General features: G+C 47.7%; 2 protein-coding genes across 9 annotated transcripts in view; one reads left to right on the top strand and one right to left on the bottom strand.

Annotated features, from left to right (window-relative positions):
- Positions 1–7,888, top strand: part of WDR61 (WD repeat domain 61) — a 20,368-nt gene extending 12,480 nt beyond the window's left edge. For both annotated transcript variants that reach the window (XM_032622418.1, XM_032622419.1), the window contains exons 8-11: positions 336–429; positions 2,171–2,263; positions 2,987–3,065; positions 5,025–7,888. In XM_032622418.1, the coding sequence (XP_032478309.1) occupies positions 336–429; positions 2,171–2,263; positions 2,987–3,065; positions 5,025–5,114 (356 nt within the window). In that variant the 3' untranslated portion in view covers positions 5,115–7,888. The remainder of the gene's footprint in view (positions 1–335; positions 430–2,170; positions 2,264–2,986; positions 3,066–5,024) is intronic.
- DNAJA4 (DnaJ heat shock protein family (Hsp40) member A4) lies at positions 6,287–23,050 on the bottom strand. 7 transcript variants are annotated; one of them, XR_004348418.1, is made up of 8 exons: positions 22,781–23,041; positions 22,239–22,377; positions 16,798–16,978; positions 14,751–14,855; positions 13,417–13,644; positions 12,178–12,305; positions 8,341–8,441; positions 6,287–8,244 (listed from the first exon to the last, which is right to left on the bottom strand). XR_004348418.1 is itself a non-coding variant. In XM_032622413.1 (8 exons), the coding sequence occupies exons 1-8, from the start codon at positions 22,849–22,851 to the stop codon at positions 8,029–8,031; spliced, it is 1,272 nt and encodes a 423-aa protein (XP_032478304.1). In that variant the 5' UTR covers positions 22,852–23,050; the 3' UTR covers positions 6,287–8,028. The 7 variants fall into 7 exon arrangements, 5 of the variants coding, with proteins under 5 accessions (XP_032478304.1, XP_032478305.1, XP_032478306.1 ...); XM_032622413.1 differs by having other exon boundaries at positions 12,178–12,408; positions 22,781–23,050; XM_032622414.1 differs by lacking the exon at positions 22,781–23,041 and adding an exon at positions 22,563–22,654 and having other exon boundaries at positions 12,178–12,408.

Here is a 23,050-nt window from a genome sequence, read left to right as displayed (position 1 = left end):
AAAGGATTTGGTAGGGAAATAGCATCCTATTTGTTCAACCTTGCAAATCAGAAACGATGCATATTTCCATGTTTGGCCATATCTGTGGCAGAGGAGTTTCTTCTAAGCAATGTGTGCTGAGGTCCAGTTGGTCAAGGAAGGGATCTGAGGAGAAATGGCTCCAGCAGGAGGGGCCTGGGTTATGTGCATGTTTCTAGAGCATTAGAAGGAAGAGTCCAGTCAGTACCCTCTCTGACTGAAGCACCTGGGCAGTGCAACTCAGTGACTTACAATCATTAAAAGTGACATAGTTAGTGGAAACTGTATTAGTTAACAAGCGTCTTTGTGAATTTCAGGCCACGCTATGCCCATTCGCTCCTTGACTTTTTCCCCGGATTCGCAGCTCCTTGTCACTGCTTCAGATGATGGCTACATCAAGATCTATGATGTGTAAGTTACCTGTTGGGATTCAAGGCTTCTCACTTAATACCAATGCCTGTTTTGCCTCTTATCATTAGGAGGAGCCCTAGCAAGTGTGCTGCTCCCTCTCTGGGTCTAGGAAAGACTTGTGTTCAGGTCCTGTCAGACTCTCAGTCTCCCCAGTTATTCCTCCCCTGTCAGCGTCCCTGCTTTGAGCTTAGAATGTTATGGAGGAAGACGTGCATGGGTTACCTACTAGGATCACATACTTGCTACTTTTTTTCAGGCATCCTGTCTGTTGTGATTTTAAATTCTTTTGGGTAGGTAAGTAGTGTTCAGTTGAGGAGATGGAGCCATGGGCTGTGGCTGGCTTGGAGTGATGGTAAACAATTAGAACATCCATTTTCTAGGGGTGTTCTAGAAGGTACTTCTCTGCCCTAGTTAGGGAACTGTCAGTTCATAAAGCCAGCTTGCAGCAGGTCTAGATGAGGGAGCTTTTTTGTTGTTGGTTTTTGACCACAGGTATAGAAGTGAGTTAATCTTCAGTTCACGGCTCTGTTTCATTGGAAGCCTGTGCAAGGGCCCTTTCTCTTGTTGTTTCCCCCTGTCTTTCTCAGTCCCCACTCCTTTTCACCCCTGAGGTCACCCCTATACGGTGTTTGATGTGTGTGTGATGCTTTGACTCAGTACTGCAATCAGTGTGCCTCTGGTTCCTGGCTTCCAAAGGTAGCATTCTAATCCACTGGGTGCATACGTTACACTTCTTCCCAACGACGGGTGCCACAACCATGATCATCCACGTGCATGTCCTTTTATGGGCCTGTGAGAGTTTTTCGGGAGTTTAAACTTGGGGGCTTTTGGAGGACGAAAAGTTGTCAAAGAGACATGGAATTAGAACTGAAGCTTCTGGAATTAGAGCTGAATGAGGGTGCTAGGGTCTGGGGGGAAGATGCCTCTCTCAAACTGTGCTTGCCTGTCAGTAGCAGAGCCAATATAAATAACAGCAATTCCTTAAGTATCCAGTTTTCTTTAATAAGGCCTTCAGTGCTACAATTCCATCATCCGCCCAACAACCGGTGAGGTAGCGCGGATCAGTGTCCCCATAATGCAGGCAACAAGCCCAAGCTGAGGCCACCTCTCCTCCTCGTACCTAACTGAGGTTTGCTCTACTCTTCTGGGTTCAGAGGTGAAACTGCTGGCCTCAGTCGGGTCTTAGGATTGTTTTCCAGCCATAAGTGATTTCATTTCACTTTTTTAAAAAGTGAAAATGACTGTAGTAATTAGACCTGTCTTGTTCTTGGTTAGCTTAAAAATGGTCTATCCAAGCCACATCTGTTGTAAAGAGTACATCTTGAAACATTCCTTAGACACAAGGCACTGGCCCTATGTGGAAAGGGTACTGGGTGGGCAGGGGTCAGAACCTGCAACTGCCCTGAGATGGCCTACTTGCCCCTGCTGGTTCTGTTTCCTCATCTTAGGAGTTGGCTTGCTGAGCCGTCTTCATTTTGAGCTTTTTAAGCTCTGCTTGTTCGGGATTTTATTTTTGGCTCCTGGTGACATTGACATATTTGGGGTTAATGCTGTTGAAAATTTCGTTTCTGCAGTGTGTGATGCTACTTCATTGAAAAGGGAATTTTTAAACTAATACCGTGGTGATTATAAGGATAGCAGATTTGGTCCAATTAAACGGGCAATTAAGAGTATACCTTCCATTTCAGTGATTGTATTCCAGAAGCTAACCTCTCCATTTTATTTGAAACTCCCATTTCAGACAGCACGCTAACTTGGCTGGCACTTTGAGTGGCCACGCATCCTGGGTGCTGAACGTTGCATTTTGTCCTGATGACACACACTTTGTTTCCAGGTACTTATGATTCTTATCAGTTTCTAAAATGTTAGGAAGATGAAGATGGTCATCTTGTATGAATTGCCTTAAAATTTGAAGACCCTTTTTTAATTCAGATAGCCTTTGTTTTCTGCAGTGTTTTTTAAATTGTGAAGTTAATTGTCCTTAGCTGGAACAAAAGTGGATTCTTTTGAACAGTTCAGCTCTTAGTTCTTCCTTATAAATCTAGGCTTCTACCTACAGTTACTTAAGGGATACCTGTGTTATAGTAGTAACTTCAGATATGAAAATCTGTTCTTAAAATGTTGTGCTTTGAGACCCCAATGTTGTTTAGGCCCAGGATGGCCAAGACAGTTGAAAAACAGGAGATGGATGGCTTAATAGCATTGCACAGAGGTTTACAGAAGCCTCTGAGAACCTTTATTTTGAAGCTTTCACGGGCCTCCCTCCCATCCGGATATAGGACTCTCATCCGAGACTCCTGATGAGAACATTTAATATGAGGGCCAGGCAGATGAGAAGTTCAGGGAAATAGCTGCTCTGTGAGAGGGGAAAGCCAACCAGTGATGCCAACATCCTTGGCCACCTTTTGGGGCCCTGGATGGCCACTTGTGTACCCAGGCACCAAGGGGGCCTCTAGGTAGGCTGAGTGAAGGAGTGTGGGATTTTTGATCAGGTTCTTTCCAACTTCAAACCAGTCTGAGAACTTTTCTGATACTAATGTTCCCTTTTTTAAAATAGCTCATCTGACAAAAGTGTAAAAGTTTGGGATGTTGGAACGAGGACTTGTGTTCACACCTTCTTTGATCACCAGGATCAGGTATGGCATAATTAACGTTCAAATTCCTTTGGATTGCTAGCATTGTCTGACCACTGTGCCAAAACTCATTCCTTTTCCTAACCTTGCTGCTTGGGTTGTCAAGACCAGTCGACCCTTGGGGCTGAGCTACTCTGATTGCTTGGATGTCCATCCAGCCCGTGTTCCTGTGCGCACTCTGGGGTGCAGAGGCCCAGGACGTGCTGTCAGCCTAGCAACCTACAAGGCATGACATGTCCCTGTGTAGGCCAGAAAACGGGTACTAGCCAACAGCCTTTAAACGCCTTCTTTGAAACATGCTGCAGCTGGTGCCTGGGGCGTGCCTGGGCCCTTTTCTGGGTACAGCTGGGCCATGGCTGGCTCAAGAAGAACCTGCTTCCTCAGAAGCTTCCATTCCATTCCACAGCCATCACTTTTCTCTTTTGGAGTGGCCCAAAGAAGTGAAGTGATTTTTTTTTCTTTGAATATACTTGAAGCCAGAAATTCTTACAGGTTGTTTGAAGTTAGTGATATTACTAACTTTTGTTTCAGTCTTTAAATTAGGGAGAAGAGGCTTTGTTTTCATAGGAGTCTTATCTTTCCAAGATGAATGTGAAATGATAAAGGCATTCTAGTGCAGGGCTTCTCCGTCTTTAATGTGCACAGGAATCCCCTGGGGACCTGGTAACAATGCAGATGCTGACTCAGTGGGTCTGGCCTGGGCCTGAGTTTTTGTGTTTGTCACAAGCTCCAGGTGAGGCTAGCATTGCTGGTTCCAACCACTTTGAATAGCAAGGGTCTTGGGGAAGTAGTATAAAACATAAAATACCCGGGGCTTCCCTGGTGGGGCAGTGGTTGAGAGTCCGCCTGCCGATGCAGGGGACACGGGTTCGTGCCCCGGTCTGGGAAGATCCCCCATGCGGCGGAGCGGCTAGGCCCGTGAGCCATGGCCGCTGAGCCTGTGCGTCCAGAGCCTGTGCTCCGCAACGGGAGAGGCCACAACAGTGAGAGGCCCGCGTACCGCAAAAAAAAATAAATACATAAAATAAAATACCCATGGCAGTATAAAGTTGTCTTTTAAGATATTTTAAATGCTCTTATGGCAATCTCATAGAATCTCTTTGGAATGCAGCTTAAAGTTAACAGTTGTTCATGCTTTTTTACATTTAATCTTAAATTGTTGCCAACAAAGTTGAGGGGGTTTAATTTTGACATTCCACTACTGGATTTAAACATTTAACTCAGGGCGTAAGACCTGGCTGGCTGTGTTGCTTGGCAGGTGAAGGTCAGTGTGTGGTGCTTTCCTCAGAGGAAGACGTTTGGAGTGGAAATGAGGCCATCACCTGGCCCAATCACAGCACTGAAATCAGGGCTAGAACACCCAACTAAGGGGTAGGTAGGGTGACAGGCTGACCTGATAAAACTCCTGCCACATCAGTTGTCTGGGAAGGAGGTGTGATTCTGTTAATTCAGTACATAGCAAATGAAAGCAATGACGTGTGAGGCCAAGTTATCTAGCTCCTAGGGACAGGCAGGTTTCATAGGCCTCTAATAAGAGAGTGAGAAGTGGTGGGGGCGAGCCCGAGGAGGTAGGTGAGGAGCACAGTTCGCAATGATCCCCGTAGGCAGCGACCTCAGGGTAGTTGGGCCTTTTCCTTCCTGGAAACACAAATGAGACCACATGCTGGTCCCTTGTGGGTTCCATCTTCACAGCATTAGGTCACTTCCTAGATTGTGAATCTTTGAAAGGTTTGTAGATATCTTGATCTGTGTTTAGAAATGAAATTTTCTTGAGTTGGGAGGTGAGTGGAATGATAATCAAACAGTAGTAATAGAAGATCCCTGGTTAGAGGAAAGGCAGAAAGCACGAGAACATCCTCATCTCAGTGTTTTTCTAGATTCGGTATAATGAGAATAGAGTAAGGATGTTCATTCATAAAGAATAAAGGTGTTAGTGGAATTTTTTTTTCTTTTTATTTACAGGTCTGGGGAGTAAAATACAATGGAAATGGCTCAAAGATTGTGTCTGTCGGAGATGATCAGGAAATTCACATCTACGATTGTCCAATTTAAACATCAATCTTCCAGGCTAATGCTGCAGAAAGAATGTATAGATTGATCATGACATTCCTTACCTTTCTAGCTTGTGTAAAAGAAATATAGCATTTATTGTAGCAAACACTTAAATTTTGTAGATACAGTATAAATCTTTTCATGTTTTATTGGAAATGCCATTCATACTGTAACATAAAGTGTTCTTAATGCAAACACCCATGTTCTTGAACACGCTTCGTTTTCATTTGCCCTGTTACTGGTAGAACAGCGAGAGGAATCAGCATCCTTATGTGAAACCGAGTGTCTGCCTCAGAAATGAATACATCCAGGCACTTACTGAACTTTCCAGTACAGAAATTCAGGCTCACTCTTCCAAGGAATGAGTCATGCAGAAGCTGTAAGAGAAAAGCTAATCTATTTCAGAATGGGATCCTGAAGGAAACAGGATACGTGACTGGGTGGGAACATTCTGTAGTCCTCTGGGCATTCTTCTATTTGATAGATTAAAAAATGTCCCGTCACACTCTTTTTCACCCTATTAATTTTAGAGAAGCTGTAACTTGCTGGGTGGGTATTACTGCCTTAACAGTGTCTACAGGCTCAAACCTGTACTTACTCTGGTTGACCTCTTGCCTGGAGGTACATGTACCTCAGTTTTCTCCTCAGCGGCCCACTTGAGACATGGTCTTCGTGTAATGGGAAAGGTGTAAGTAGCTAACCCTCCAAAGTTTCTTGCTTCTTACTGATCATAACTTCATATGATTCATGTCAGGTCCTGTGCTTTTCTTCCAAACTCCCCATAACCCTTAGAATCAAGCCCATGCTCTTTAGGTAGCCCCTCGCTTCTCTCTCCTGCCTCTTTGCCTTGTTCACCTTCCTGTAACCACACAGCCCTGGCCATTTCCTCTGCCTAGAATGTTTCTTCCTCAGACCTTTAGAGGTCTCACTGCTTTCAGGTAGCTGCTCAGGGGTCAGCTCCCAGTAGAGGCCTTCCCCTGGTCCCTTTCCCAGTACTCTTTCTTCACTGCAGTCATCATTGCGTGATGTTTGTATTTATCCCCACCCCCAAAATATAAGCTCCGTGAGAGTGGAAACTTCATTCCGTTATATCAACCAATATGAGGCAAACTGGCACTTAGGACTGGTCACTGGAGCTCGAGAAAATGAAAAAACAAGCAAACAAAACCATCTGTCTCTCATACCAGCTCAATTTTAATTTTAAAGTGACAAATATACAGGTGGAATAAATTTTAAGCAACACCCTCCAAATTCTCTACATGACAAGGAGCTGAATGTAATTTTGCCTCATCATCAACTAGACAGTTTTCTAGCAATAATTTATTAGGAAGCCACAGCACAGAAACAACACCCTGGAGTTGTGGTCCATTCGTCAATTGATTGTCATATAGGCTTAGTTGGAAGAATAGGTTTTATGTCTTTCCTGACTGAGGGTCAAAGTGGGACAGGTGGGCTCTTTCTATACCTATTTTGAGCAAATTATGCCCACCCACTAGCCAGCTGGAGCCTGGTCCATCCGTTGGACCTACCTGCCATGGGTCTCATCTACCCTTTGGCCCTCCTGGGGAGGTCCCTGGTCTGAGTCAAACTCTCAGATACTGTATAACCAATAAGGGTGGATCTGAAAAGTGGCCTCTGCTTTAACCCAGCAGCTTGGAAGGCAGGAGTTTTTCTTCATGACTGTTGTGGGAAGGAAAGGAGCAGTAATGGCTAAAGGTTGAGGTAACCCTAAATTTAAATTGTAGTCTACCTGCCAGGAGTTAATGAATAATATCCCTCCCAAGAAGTTGTCATTTACAGTGGTAGTCCACACAGACTGCGGTCCAGAGTAGAACTTCAGTTCTCACTAAAACATTCTCCCTTGAGCAGGAAGCCCTTTGTGATATGGCTGTGCAAGGAGAGGAACCATCCTTTGGAAGGGAGTTCAATCTGGGAGAATGAGGTGGTGCCTTTCCAGACCCTCAAGTCGTCCAGGATCACCGGTCAGACAGGGAAGCTGGCTGTGCCACAGGGCTGAACCACCAGCATCTCCCGTGGATTCCGTTGCACTGAGGCTGCTGCGGACATGGATGGTTTCGTTATCTTTACAAGTAAGCACTTTGGTGGGAGAGCACTGCAAAGGCTGTCAACAGAAAATAAAACAACAAAAAACAAGGTGCGGGGGGCGCAGGCAAACAGTTTTATCAGCGTTTCATTTAAAACACTGGTTTGTCCTCACCGCAAGGCCTGGAAGGTTCAGGAAGCTTCCAAGAGAGATGATCAGACACACACCCCATTCCAAGCATTCAAGGGCACAGGACAGTAGGAACCAAGTTGGCCCTGAAGCCCACTCAGCGTGAACCAGGCACTGCAGCCAAGCCCAACCCACAGATGTGCTTTTATTCTTGAGGAGAAGCATCTAGAATCTAGATTCAGAAATGTCACATGAGCAGCCCTGAGATCATACCCTCAGTAACTTTGCCATCATGAGGGAGGTGGGGAGGGGAAGAAACCGCAGAGCTAGACTTGGGCCAGGTCACCCACTTCATGCCTGGAGGTTTGCTAGGGGACTGAGTGCTGTCGTCTGGGCTGTGCTTTATTGGTGGAACTGAACTATGGCAAAGCCACTAGAAGCACAAAGTGTCAGTGCGGTCACTGGCATCTCAAAAATATCCTGAAAATGTAAATAAACAGATTCCATAAGCAGACTAGAGTGATTTACACTTAAAACATTTAAATATAAATTAAGCTATAACTTAAGTTACAACCAAAAGAAAAAAAAAGAAAAACCAAAAGGACACTCAGCAGTTGAGAATGCTGAACACATACACAGGACACCCGAAACACGAGGCCATTAAAGCGATGCCATTTTCATTGTGCCAACTTTACATTCATCACATGCTAGTCCGGCCGGGCCACGCTGCACCAGGCCACGTCATGCCGTCTGGCACTGCACTCCGGCCCGGGGCCCGTCGTCATCCTCCTCGTAGGCCTCCCTGTGCTGGCGCCAGTTCTGCTCATTGGGATTAAACTCCTTCAGCTCCACCTGATCCATGTCATCTGTAATCCTGACTTTCTGTCGAGGAGGGAGCAGAGCTTCCAGCTGGAGAAGGTTGTCTTGAGACAGCCAGTGTTTTTCAGGAAAAATAACCTGTAAAGGGTGAGGTGGGAAAGAGCAGTTGTTTCTTCCCTTCCCAATTAAGGCATTTAATTATATGTCCCATGAGAATAAAACACATGCACTTACTAAAAACTGTATGATCAGAGCCCCTTTCTCCAGGGGTGCTTTGTAGATTGGCATTCCTTCATTACGCACACATTTCAGGTCCCCGTGCTTTACCACCTCACCTGCCGCAGAGAAGGTTTACTTATGAAACATGAAGATGGAGGGCAGCCTGGAGAGGTCAGTCCCCGTGTTGGGAGAGCCTGGGGCAGACACCATCACCCCCACAGCAGCAGGCAAAGGCAGGGGTCACAGGGCATCTGACTAAAAAGCTGGTCCCGACCAGAATGATGCCTGTCAGAGGAACCGGCTGGGTGAGGGGGATGAGAGGGAGAGGGGCGGGAGTGGAACCCTCTCTGACCCACGCACTGGGCTCCTGCAGTGTATCCAAGGAGGAGCGGGCTGAAGCCTCCATCATAAGGTTGGTTTAAAAAAGTGAACTGGGAGTCAACACTCAGTCCGGGTAAACAGGGGTGATACCTGTCAGCCTGCCTCTTGCGTCAGGCTGTCACTACAACCTTCCCATGAGTGGGAGGAGAGTGTGCTCCTCACAGACTCAAGCAGAGCTTGGAGCAGGAATGGGCCTCAAAGAGTCCAGCCAGATCCCACCTGGCAGGAGAGCCAGCCTTCTGGGTGGGGGGCTCACAAGGTGGCTCCGGCCACAGGCAGTCTCCATGAGCTGGTGGGCTGCAGCTGGTCTGGCTTGCACTTGCTGGATCTTAATTCTACACGTTTTCAAAAGGCATTGTGGGAGTTTAGTCCCCCCAGAGCTCTTGGTTCGCCCCCAAATCTAAAAATATCATTTCCTTCCAAACATGAAAAGAAAAGGGATAAAAGGGTCTCTTTAAAAAGTATGTTCTTCAGCTCAGTAATGAAAATGGACAAAGAAACAAATGTTCATAAAAAATGGCTGGGGGGAGCCCAAACACTCATTAATTCAGCATCCCACTCCCCTGGATGAACTATCTCAAGAGGAAATCTTTTTTTTGTTTTTTTGCGGTAGGCGGGGCTCTCACTGTTGTGGCCTCTCCCATTGCGGAGCACAGGCTCCGGACGCGCAGGCTCAGCGGCCATGGCTCACGGGCCCAGCCGCTCCGCGGCATGTGGGATCTTCCCGGACCGGGGCACAAACTCGCGTCCCCTGCATCGGCACGCGGACTGTCAACCACTGCACCACCAGGGAAGCCCCAAGAGGAAATCTTTTAAAGTATCTCATGGGAGTTTTTAAATAAAGGGTGTGGAGGACTCTCTCCTTGGGGGTCATTCAGTGCAGGGCTGTGACTCACATGTGGCCCTCAGAGCTGCTGATTGCAGGAGGAGCCCATTAGCTAAATGGCCCCAGGCTGCTGGGCTTGTTATGGTCTTTGCTTTGTTTTTAATAGCTTTTCTGTCTCTTTGCCCCTGTCAGGTGTCACACTTCTTGTTGCTCTCAGCACAACTCCTCAGGCTTCTGCTTCTAACTCACCGCGGGGCAGGGAAACTGTGGGACCAAGCGTGGGCAACCACGTGTAAGAGAAGGAAAGAGATGATGAGCCAGCTCTTCCGTGAGGTACACATCTGCCTTCAGTCAGGGGGATCACACCCTGGCGAAGCTCTTAAGGCACTTTTTTCTTTAATCTCCTGATTCTCAGCCATGCTCAAGACAGCCTAAAGGGCTCTGGCGAGGAAGGCACTTCAGTAGCAGATGAGAGAAGAGGAAATGAAGGAAAGAGAAATAAGCCAAAACAAGAAAAGAGGTGAAAGGACTCAAAACAAGATAAATGAGCAAAAAGAAAAAGCACAAGAGAAATCTCCAGCAGAAGGTTTTCTGGACACCCTGCCCTTCCTTATAACTAAGCAAGGAAATGGGTTTCACGACTTCCTTCCCTCTGGGGCTCACTTCCTCTCTTTTGTCCTTGGCTCCCAGTCTCCCTGTGGCTGGGATCAGCTGGGAGGCAGCAAGGAACACTGGGTTCCAATCCCATGGCAGGGGCCCCTGCTCCAGGGAGCTTGGCCAAGGACTAGCTTTCGCAAAGAAGTTACACAGCACCCCAAAGATGCTGCCCAGCTCATGCTCCCCGAAGGACTGGAATCAGGTCTGAGACAATGTTGGGGGTCTTGGGCATGATACCAGGGGTCTTGGGCACAAACCCTCTCACAGCCTGTGGCCTAGGGCTTTGTGTGAACTATGATCCCCAAACTTTCCTACAGAAGTGAGGGGAGGAATTGGGTACCTTGGGAGGCTTACAGAATGGAATCTAAAGGAAGGTGCTGTATTTAAAATTTTCATGCATATTTTCATTATACTGCAGTGCTTTTCCACAATCCTTAAGTATATCTATACACAAACACAGAAATGAAAAATCAAACAGGGTAAAATTTTAACAATAGGCAAATCATACATGCGTGGTCTTCATACTGTTTTTATTTTTACAACTTTTTGTTAGTCTGAAATTGTTTCCAAATAAAAAGTAAAAAACAAAAGCAAAAAAACCCAAAACAAACCTCTGATCAAGACTTGGATATATAATTCCATTTCACTTATACCCAGAAAAGAGGAAACAGAAAAAGCCGAAGAGGAAAGTGGCAGAGAAAGAGAACAGGCCAGAAAGGGGAAGAGAGAAATGGACACAGAGGCAGGAAAGCCCTGGATGGAGGCTGGGGAGGCAAGGTGGCTCACTCTACTGGACTTAGGGTCTTAATTACACTGCCCTCGGACAGGCTTATTGGCTGGTTACCTCCCATCCCAGCTCTGAGCCTATCCCTGTAGCCTAAGCCTCAGATACCCACAGGAGAAGTCACTCCCTAACCCTGTGGCCAGCGAGGGGACCAGAGCGGCACTGCTCACGGCCAGTGATGGGGTCACGGATGTCTGGGTGGCTCAGCCACCACCGCACCTGTCCAGACACTCTTTGACATGGACAACTGACCTGAAGTGCTATTCGGAGGCAGCTTCAAGTTGAGGGCCCCAGCCTGGCCTCTCTCCCTTCTCCAATTTGCCTGGCCTCCTCACAGCCCCTTCCAGGCATGGACTCAACTGCAGTGAACACTAGCCCTCCTGGGAGCTGGGAGCCTGGCATCTACACACGTGCTGGCAGGCTGAGCTCTCAGGCCTTTGCGAACCCTTTGGGTCCAGAGGCAGCTTCCTCAAGCTCCTGTGCCTGTGTGCAGACGGGCGGTTCTCTAGAAGCCGCCAAGGATAAGCTGGCAGGCGATGTCTTTTTTTTGTTCAGGAAAATTCTATTTTAAAATGTCTCTCACATGTAATCGACAACACAGAGGCTAGAGAAACATGGATGAATCAGCACAGATCACCATTTGATAGAAAAACACCACCTATTATCAGGTGTGTATTATTATACAAAAGTTAATTTTTAGGGCTTCCCTGGTGGTGCAGTGGTTGAGAGTCTGCCTGCCGATGCAGGGGACATGGGTTCGTGCCCCGGTCTGGGAAGATCCCACATGCCGTGGAGCGGCTAGGCCCGTGAGCCATGGCCGCTGAGCCTGCGCGTCCGGAGCCTGTGCTCCGCAACGGGAGAGGCCACGACAGTGAGAGGCCCGCGTACCGCAAAAAAAAAAAAAAAAGAAAGTTAATTTTTAAAAAAATTTAAGTTAAATTGGAAGGTTCCAGGTAGAAGCTTAGATCCCCAAGATTCCTGTTTTGAGGCTCTTTCCCCAAAACTGAATTTTTTTCATGGAGATTATAAAAGAAATTCATAAAATTCTCAAAAGTCCCTAGTGATGACTTTAAATTTAGAGAAAATCAAGTCACACTAACTTGTGCAACAGAAGTCAACCTTGAATGTGAAACCAGGCTAAGCTGCCAGCATCATTATGCCAAACATACAGAAGAACTACAACGAAACACATGTGAAACATTACCTGGTTTGGATGTAATAATAAGGACTCGATCATCCAGTGTTTTTATCATCTTCTTGAAGCCACAAAGGGCTTCAGAAAGCTGAATTTTCATTTTCATGATCAAGTCATGGCCTCGTCTCTGAAAGACACTATGATCCTTCTGATCAAGCACAATTATGACATCACCAGGCTCCAGCTCAGGCTCCTGATCTCCTTCTCCATGAAACAGTATCTTTTGCCCATCTTTCATACCTATGAAACATCATCCCTTTCTGATTAGCCACTTCTCTTTAAAACCATACTTCTGACAAAGCTTTTGAAGAAGGCTCACAGAGAGCCCTTTGGGGGTTCTTTATTCATCAAACCCCCCAACCTCGTGCAGGCCTGGGGCTGGGATTACCACTGACCAAGAGGCCTCCCTCTCCTCGGCATAACGAGGTTCCTCAGCCAAGTGTGCAGCAGGGAGAGTGGGAAACGAGGCCGCCACATGGCAAGTTCACCGCACACTCCCCGCCCTTCTGGCCATGCGATGCCACAGCTGACAGTGCACTGTGAGCAGGTCACCGCCTGCTTCTTGACACACAAGCAGCACTGGGCTCTGGGGGCCTTCTACTAAGTCTCTGTGCACACAGGCACGGTGTTCGGTCCCTCCACGTGTGTGCTGGTTTGGGTGTTGATTTGTGTACTTCGGTCTCTCACCTAAATACATTTGCTGGATTAGGAAGCCACAGAATGATCAGGGGGAACAACTAAGAGGGAAAAAGACCCTAAAATGATGGCCCCAGGCAAAATGAACAGCAGGAGGAAGGTGCTGGATTTGGGAGAATCTGCTGCCACCGAGGGGAAATGTGTGGAGAAAAGGGACATACAGCTATGAAGACTTAGATAAGCTTTTACGGCCAATGAGTGACAAAAGCCATCAGGAATAACACTCCCAGTGACTCTAAAGTAATAGTTTGAGAAGGGCAAGAGAGGGCAGTTAACCAAAATCAAGGTTAAGTGACTTCCAGGGCATTGGAAAACCTTACAAAGAAGTTTTGTAAACAAGAAAACTTTGGCAGGTGACATGGATGGAAATAAAGCCAGGGAGGGTCAATGGAAGATGCCCTGGGAATTGGAAGAACTGACGGCACACTCTAACGGCATTTAAATACCAGTTGTGCTGTGTCTCATTTCCCTGATACCTAACCCTTGTGCCCCACAATCAGCACCTCAGATGCAAGTCCACCAGCATGGGGCGCTACTGCTGCACAGACTCACCTTTCTCCACATGCACCTCGATAATCTTCTTCTCTCGGATGACCTTGGCACCACTGCAGCTTTCACAGCGGTCCTTGGGGTTGATGCGCTCGCCCTGGCCCTTGCACTCGATGCACACGGTCTGGATCTGCTGCACCATGCCCGGCCCGATCTGCTGGATGTGAATCTGCATCCCTCGCCCCTTGCACACTGGGCACTTCTCCACAGATCCCTTCTTCCCACCAACGCCTGTGGGGAGACAGGAACAAGGCTGTGCTCTTCCCTTAGAAGCGTCTCTGCTGGGTGCCACCAGAGAAGGATTATGAGCCATGAAACTGGACACTGGGGTTTGAATTCTGACTATTTACAATCATGAAAAGCCATGTGGAAGAGCCTGGATGATTCTAGCCAAGCAGACAATATCCAGATGTTAACATGTAAGCGCAAACATTTGAGGGTTTGGCTATACCAAGATAAATTCATCGCTTTAACTTCACCAAATGTGTTTTCTTCCACCCCAGGGTGGAAGAACACACATGCCTACGTGTGACCAGTGGAGACTGGAGAAAACAGCCCTGTCCACAAGGGTGGCTACCCAGCCCAGCCACTTCTCTGTGGGACAATGTGTGACCAAGTCACCAGATCTGACTTTTCTTGAAAAATCAGATTTAAAAAAATTACGTTAATTACATTTACATTTAAATCAAGGACAGCAAACTATGGCCAGCTGACTGGTTTTGTAAATAAAGCTTTATTGGAAGGACAGGTATGTCATCTGCTTGTTTACGGTCTATGGCTCCTTTTTTTTTTTTTGCGGTACGCAGGCCTCTTACTGTTGTGGCCTCTCCCGTTGCGGAGCGCAGGCTCAACGGCCATGGCTTACGGGCCCAGCCGCTCCATGGCATGTGGGATCTTCCCGGACCAGGGCACGAACCCATGTCCCCTGCATGGCACGGCAGGCAGACTCTCAACCACTGCACCACCAGGGAAGCCCAATGGCTCCTTTTGCGATAAGAGTTGAATAGTTACGACAGGGACTGCATGGCTCACGAAGCCCAGAAACACCTATCATCTGGCCCTTTATAGCAAAAGTCTGCCGACCCCTAGGTTGGGTCAACCATTCTTGATTTTTATATTTTTAAAATAATTGTCAACATATTAAATAAATGTGCAGGCCAAATAAAAAATGTACAGGGCCAAATGAAATGGATTTGGCCCTCAGGCTACCTGTTTGCAATCTCTGACCTTCACATTTAAAAAGATAAATTATTTTTCTCTGAATTGTAAAACAGTAAGAATTGTTTCCAGATCTAAGGGACCAGAACTATGAGACTCATTCAGAAATTAATTCTTACCTTCACATTTCTCACAAATTACATTTTTCTGGAGAGCCAATTTCTTTGTGACTCCATTATATAAATCTTCAAGAGTTACAGACAACTGATGTACAACATTCTTGCCTTACCGAGGGAAAAAAAAGACCAATTAGTAATACTGTATTAAATATACCACTGTATTAAATACTACCCATATGACCTTTATAGTGGTATGAAGTCTCAAACTGTGCCTGTGTCATTCATTCCCTTCCCTGTGGGAAGCAATGCTTGCTTCTGTTACACCTGGCCCATCCTCTGGCCCTTTGCCAGTATGAGAACTAATACCCTTTCTAGCTATGAGCTAATGATTCAATCATTTATAGATGTCAAAGACTTTCATCTTTATTTGCTAAAACAAATCTGAGAATGAGAGATCAAGAGGAAACCCAAGGCAATGTTAACCAATGAGATTGGTTAACTAGGTTCTCCCCATGAAAGGAGCCCTTTCCTTATAGATGATGCACGAAGTCAGTCTCTGGACCTTTAACTGAAACTCTTCCTTGAACATAACGTCCTTTAATTTTTGAGCCCTTCTGTGTCTTGTGGCCAAGTGGGAACTCTTTCATCTGTGGAAATCTTGTCTGTGCATCCAGGACAGTGGGCCTTTCATCTTCAGGGTGGGAGTCTGTCTGCTCTGGCACTATACCAGCCTGTCAGGACCCACAGCATCAGGTCCCTCTCTGCTGCCCATAGGGCTCTCGAAGTCACCGAGATGCTGTCCTTGTTTATTGGCTGTCAACTTTGAGAGATGACTTAATTAAGGGCGTGAAGTTGTTCATCTCAAGACAGTGAGAGAGCTAGGCAAGAGGATACCCAAGGTTTTAATCACATCCACACTGTCAATTATATGAGCAGGCAACATACCCAGTAAACAGGGTAAGGATTTTTCCCTAATAAACCCTTTGTGATTTTCAGCACACTGTATTCACAGAATTGACAGCCAAGCTTTTCAAAGCTCAAAGTCAATTATAATGTGAGAACAAGTACAGCCTTATTTATCCAGGGGCCTCTTGTTGACCTCAAACCACCCTTCTTAAACCTCAATGCAGAGCTTATCTTGATTTCACCCAGGATTTTAATAAGCTTGGTTATCTATCTGGTTTTGAGGTCCAAAGCAGAGGATCAACCGTAAGCAGGACAGGGGAAGGGGGCTATTAGAGACCACTGGTAACAGAGGTGACAGTCCAGAGCCTGGCAGGAGGTAAGAGGTATAGAAAAATTAGGAAGAACAAACCCAGAACTCAAAAACAGGGGCCTGGGGCCATTTCACCAATAGCTAAGTCTCTCAATTCACCTCTGGGGATGAAGCCGCTAGTCCTAATGCATTCTGAAGAGACAGGCAAAGTAGTTTCTTTTACAAAGATGTTCAAACATCAAGGGGTAAATTTTGTTACCTAGAAAATCTCCTGAGCAGGCTGAGAAAATGAGGCCACACTGCACATGGCAGAGCACCAGCCAGAAATAGAGCCCGCGGGCCCTGGCCCAAGTCAGGAGGCATGGGAGGAAGCGTGCAGGAGGGGAGAAGAGCACTCTCGGCAGAGGTATCACTAATAACCACAGGAGGTGCCATTTATGTCCCTTAGGAACATAAATGGAACCTGACCCCAACAAAAGAGAAAAAGAGGGCAAGATGAACTTGAACTTCCTCCTTTCTCCTCACCGCCATTTGCTCCTTTTTTTTTGCGGTGGGCCGGGGAGGGGGGGGGCGGGGCACACCATTTGCAGGATCTTAGTTCCCTGACCAGGGACTGAACACAGGCCCCAGCAGTGAAAGCACCGAGTCCTAACCCCTGGATCACCAGGGAATTCCCCATTTGCTCCTTTATATGTGGTGTTGGGAAGGTGTCAGGCAATTAATTGCTAAATGCACTAAGAGATTCCAGGTAGACTAAACAAGCGATGAACTAAAGCTAATGATCCCCAAACATGACAACTACACCCTTTTAAGGCATGATCTGTCCTGATTCCAGCAACACGTACAATTTGGAAACTATAAAACTTGCTTAACGTCTTTCAAAGCAGTTACCTCTTCTCTCTCTAGCCATCCGTCCTCCGCCACCAAAGAACATGTCAAAGATGTCCATGGGGGAAGAGAAGCTGGGGCTGCCTGAGCCTCCTTCCTTAATTGCCTGCTCGCCGCCCTGGTCATAAATGTCCCTTTTCTTTGGATCTGAAAGCACTTCATATGCCTGGGATATGAGCTTAAACTTCAAAAGAAAAAAAGAGAGATTAAAAAGAGAAGGTTTGAGTTGTTCATGAAGCAAACCCACCATATAAATGCAATGACAGAGGGATTCTACACCCAACCCCCCAAACTAGCAGGTCTATATGTTATCTGAAACCTGACTTTTCCATTTAATCCCTTTGTAGAGTGGAATACATAGGGCAAACATTACTAAGGGATGAGAGGCAGGGCCACTGCAGAGAATAAGGATACAGAGCAGTAAGGAGGAGTTTCTCCCTCCTCAGGTTGCACCAGACAGGAAGAAGTAGAATGGAGCTAAGATATAGTGAGACCAGGCCAGGGCTTAACCTACAACTGGATAAAGCACATGAGGGCTGCTTTCCTAGGTTACTAGCATAAAATGCAACTACAGACATCCTGTGAGCATCCATCCACATGCAGGCTGCAGACACTGTGAGCAAATCTGTCCTGATCTCCCCCCCAAAGTCCTGCCCCTCCCATAGTCTCCCCCATAGCTCACTTATTGGCAATTCCAAAACCTCATTTCCTCTCCCTCACATCTTATCTGTCAACAAATCCTTCTGGTGCTACCTTCAAATGTCCATCTCCAGTACCCTAAGACAGAACACCCCATGTGTCACATGCCTGCCAAAAATGTATCCTGGAATCCAACTGTTAGAAAAGAATCAGAAAACCCAAACTGAAGTATATTCTGCAAAACTAAAAGACAGGAAAACTAAATGCAGTGTGTGACCCTGGATTGGATCCTGGACTGGATCTTGCACTGGGGAAAAAATTGCTACAAAGGACACTGGAACAACTGGAAAAATGGGAATATTTTTCTCAATGTTAAACTTCTTAAATTTGATAAATGTACTGTGGTTATGTACAAGGATGTTGCTTTCCCAAGGATAAACATTTAGGGCTGAAAGGTTATGATGTATGCAACTTACCCTCAAAAGCTTTAGCAAATAATAATAATATAGGGAAAGCAAATGTGACGACCTATTTATAATCAGTGAAGGTAGGTGAAAGAAAAGCAGGTGTTCATTGTACCACTCTCACCTTTTCTGCAGATATATGGAAGTTTTTAACATAAAATCAAAACACCATATAAAATATCCAAAATCCATCCCTTCTCACCACTACCACCACCACGCCCGCCCTGGCGGAGGACACCCTCCTTGGCCTGGATAGCCACAGTGACCTCCTCACTGGACTCCCATCTTCCGCCTTCACCTCAGCTTTCAGTCTGTTCTCTGCACAGCAGCCAGAACTTGCCAGCCAATCACGTCAGTCCTCTGCCCCAAGCCCTCCAAGGGGCCCGGCTCACTTGGAGCAAAAGCCAGTTCTTATTCTGGTCTACAAGCCCAAACTGACACTTTTGCCTCCAGCTCCCCGCAATTCTGCTTGTGTGCCATTGGCCTCCTTGCTGTTCCCCAATACCAGAGCACTTACTGCTGGGATGGTGTCCCCACTGCAGTGTCAGCTCTATGAGGACAGGTGGTTAGGTCAGCTTTGTCCACTGCCATAACCCCAAACCTAGAACACTGTCTGGCCTGTAGAAGGTACCTGGTAAATACTTGTTATATGAATGGCTCAATTCTGGGAATTGAGAAATGAATAAGTGAGATAGGGTCTTCGCCCTCCAGGGGAATGGTTTAGGAAGAAAAAAAAAAATACAGAACATACAGGAAAAAAAAAGTACTTTGAATTTACAAATATGGAAACTGACAGACACTAGTTTTTCTCTTGTACTACAGATCCCCGATAGAGATCTAATAAGTAACTAATAAATGATAGCTAATAAATGACAGCTAACAACTGGGTAATTTAAAAAACTGTCTTAGAGACATCAGAATCATACTCGAGGTAGTTAGGTCTTTTGGTGCGTTGATTCTCCCACCATTTCTGTAAAGAAGTAGGTATCGTTCACCACCACTCCTTTCCACAGAAGGAAAATAAGGTGTAGGGATTAGGTGCCTGGTAAGGAAGATCAGAAAACAACCAGGCCAGGCTGCCCCCAGGGAGTCTCTGGGCCTGTCTGTACTAGGTAAACATGCTTCAAGAGAATGTCCATTAGAAACACTCTGGATAATTGAAAGACTTTTGCACTTAACAGAACGGATGATTAATCTAAAAAGGAAAAGTAATGCCCTGTCACTTGGGGCATTCAACCAGAGGCCAGACCTCACAAAGGGGCGGGACTCCCACTACCCTGGGGGTGGGGGTGGGGTCTCAGCACTCCAGAGTCTAATTCAGTCCCTGCCAGACCCTCACCCATCTCACAGTTGGAGACTAGTACTCTGACCAGCTCACCTTTCAGACTGTAATAATGTGCCACAGTTCCTTTAATAAGATTACGCAGCTGGAAAAATGGCTTTGGAGACTATGTAGCAACTGGGGAAAGTATTTACTATAAAATATTCAGTGGCGAGGAAAAAAAAAAAACCCTGTGTGCCAGGATGACCAAGCACAGTCACCCTGGAGAAAGCCTGGAAAGAAACACAGGGACAGCAGTTACAGTGATGTGTACTTGGTGGGTTTTCCTCAATATTCTGAAATTTTCTGCACTGTTATGCTCTCCTTTATGATTTTTTAACTTAAAAATCTATTATTCAAACTAAAAGTTACAGTAGGGCTTCCCTGGTGGCGCAGTGGTTGAGAGTCCGCCTGCCGATGCAGGGAACACGGGTTCGTGCCCCGGTCCGGGAAGATCCCACATGCCGCGCAGCAGCTGGGCCCGTGAGCCATGGCCGCTGAGCCTGCGCGTCCGGAGCCTGTGCTCCGCAACGGGAGAGGCCACAGCAGTGAGAGGCCCGCGTACCGCAAAAAAAAAAAAAAAAAAGTTACAGTAAAATTGGCCAAAAGACCAAACTCATCTCAAAAGCTGGCTGGGGTTAATAGCCAAGAACATACCCGCTATCACGACCCCTGAAAGGGACTGGCTTACTGACCCGCTGCCCGTGTGTCTTTCAGAAAACCAGCTGCAGAAAAGTAGAGACTCCATACAGAACACCTGACAACAAACACTGGCCGCCCAATGCTTAGCAACACAGGACAACAGGCCACAAAACAAAGACCAACACCCTAATAGCCTTCTCAGTTGCCCTGGAGCAAGGGGGAACGGACTGGCTCAGTCTGTTTTTGAAGAGACATTAATAAAGTGACAAACTTGGGGGAAAAAAGTTAAAAGCTTCCACCTATGAATAGATAAAGTGGACAAGAACTACACACAAACTTGCACAAAAAAGAAAAGGCCTACGCAGTGTGCCCAGCACACAGCAGGACCAAAAAGGAGGTATCTGGTGAGTGAATGAATGAATGAATCCTTTCTAGGGAACTTTACAGCAGTTTCTATAAATTGTGTCCCCAGTCTCCTCAAACCCTTTCGTTTCTATGGAATACAGGTAGCAAACAAGGAATCATAATTAAATGAGGATGAGGACTAGACCAGTGGTTCAGCCTATGGTCAGAGGTCGGAAGAAGTTTTAGCTGAGAACTAAATTAAAGGGTTTTATCCCCTTCATGGAAGGTGGGAAGGGAAAAGTATTCCTGGAACATCACAGAACCCCCCACCTCTAAGCTGAAAGGGACCCGCCAGACACTTCAGGAGCCTCACTTAAGTGACACTAATTCAGTATCTGGCTATAAATAAATATTAGTTTAAAACAAATCAACCACCTCTGCCCAGGCAGGTATATGCAGGGCAACACCTACAGAAATGTAGTACAGGTTAAGTCCAATTTAAAAAAAGCTTCAGAACACCAAGAGCAGACTCACTCCAATGGCACACAGCCATGACTTACTCTTGGAGAGATCTGACCTGAACCAGGGTCAGAAGGCTTTCCCATGAGCCGCCTCTGAAACGTGAAATTAGAAGCCTGGGTGCGCTCTCCTTAAAGGCTACTCACAGAAACAGCCTACAGTGAATTTAGGGAGCACATCTATGAATCACCAACACCACGTAGAAAGCCAGTGACTTTAAAAGCTACAGTAAGCCACCTAAATATAGATGAGAAAGAACACGAGTAACAGACAAATGGTCTTCCAGGAAAGCATTTTAAACTTGTGACAGCGACACTCGGCACCTGTGGCTAAATATAAATATCCTTTCACTGTTGCCACCCAGCCAACCTTCTTTAGGCAGGTTTCTCCAGCTTGGAAAAGCTAACACAGACAGGTATTTTGATACTACACTCGTTTCCACGAGTCTAATGCTAGACAGGTAATCTATGGCTTCAAAAGTGGCCCAGGTGTCACTGCTATCAGCTACCACAAAAGTCCCACCTCCCAAAAGCCATCTAGGATATCCCAAGTCTTATAAAAAAATGGCAAGAAGTCAAAGGAGGAGTGGGCAGGCCAACAAGCTTTCCCAAGGATCAATGCCTGATCTTTCTAATCACCTATTCTGGTGGGTAATGAGCTTCCTTGGGCATAAAAAACAGGTTGACTCTTTTCCTGTGAACTGGATGAAAAAGTTTAATTTAGGCTTCTATGATGCAGAGCATTTTTCAGCCTATTATTATTGGTACTTAGGATCCACTGCGGGTCATTTGTCACAGGAAACCTGTAATGTTCATATAAAATGATGTGTCAGGTTAAAGATCTCCATGTCCCTGTTTAATAAAGAAAAGGTGATTATTCAATGTCTGACAACCTTGATCAGGCAGGAGACAGGCACACAGAACAAATCCAGTCGGCCATTCTCAAGAAGGACACCGGGTTTGTCCAAGGTACTAACTCAAAGAAACTCACCTCTAGGGCTTATGCATCAACAGGGAATATGAGCACAAAAATAATTCAACCCCGGTCGTCCCCAGCAAGTACACAACTTCTTCTGATCGCGTGTGCCTCAGTTTCCCGGCTTGCTGGCTGCCTTTCCGACAGGAATGCCCGCAAACCCTAGGAAAACTGGGCCCCCACGTTTCAGTCCCGGCCCTCCCCGGCGTTCGGAGGGGCCCTTGTGGAGCGAAGGGAGGAATGAATGGGCTGCGCGGGGCCTCACGAGGGGTCCCGGCGCCTCGGGCCCCGGCACCAGCCCAGATGCCCAGCCCGGCGAGGCTGGGGCTCGGCGAAGCGCCCTCCAATTGACCGCGCCGCGCCCCCTCCGCCTCGGACCACCCCCAGCCCCGGCCCGGCCCCGCGGCGTGGTGCGCGGCACCTGGCGACCGCCTCTCCAACGAACGCGGCTCGGGTTCCCCGCCGCCTTCAATAATTCACAGCCCCCGAGCTCCGGGCTGAATAATTGACGGCGGGCCCCGCGCGAGCCCGGCCCGCACCTTCTCGCCCTCATCCGGGTTCTTGTCCGGGTGGTACTTGAGCGCCAGCTTCCGATAGGCCTTCTTGATCTCCTCCGGGGAGGCGCTGGGCTTCACCCCCAGGATGTCATAGTACTGGGTCTCCTTCACCATCTTTTCTCTGCGGGGCGGGGCGGGCAGGACGGTCAGCGCGCCCCGGACGCCCCAGCCGGGCCCCTGGCCCGCGCCCCCGCCGCCCGCCCGCGGGTCACGGTCACGGTCACGGCTTCTGCCGCTGCCGCCGCCGCCGCCGCCGCCGCCGCCGCCGCCACCGCCCGGGGCTCCCTCCCGCCTGCGCCAGGATACCCTCCTCTCCCAGCCCCGCCGCACTCGAGCCGCCGGCTCCTCCGCGGCGGGTTTTATTCGGCGCCGGCGGAAGGTTCCGCAAGGAGACAGTGACGCCACAAAGGCCCAGAACCTTCGCGGAGGTTCCGGCGGCGCCTGGAGCTGACTGGCTGGGGCACTGCGGTGGGTTAGCGGCCCGGACCCCCGACGCCCCGGCCCGGCGCGACCTCCCGGCTCACCCGGTCGCCTGTTCCTCTGGCCTGCAGTCTGAGTACCCGGAACTCCAGTTCTGACTGCCGCCCCGGGCCATGTTGGGGGGCTTGGAAGACGGATTCGGAGTGGAGGGCGCCTTCCGACGGCCGCCCCGCCACCCCGGGGCCGTCCCTTTTCCCTTGCGTGGGTCTGTGGGTCCGGCTGGCTCGAAGATCAGGTTGCCTGGAGGGCAGCGTCGGCGGCAACCCTGCCCCGAGGGGTTGGGCTGGGAGGGCTGCGCCCTACTGTCCCGACCC

This window comes from Phocoena sinus, chromosome 2, assembly GCF_008692025.1.
Source record: "Phocoena sinus isolate mPhoSin1 chromosome 2, mPhoSin1.pri, whole genome shotgun sequence".
Taxonomy (NCBI): domain Eukaryota; kingdom Metazoa; phylum Chordata; class Mammalia; order Artiodactyla; family Phocoenidae; genus Phocoena; species Phocoena sinus.
The sequence above is the reverse complement of the archived record's forward strand: the minus strand, read 5'-3'. Positions and strand labels throughout refer to the sequence as shown.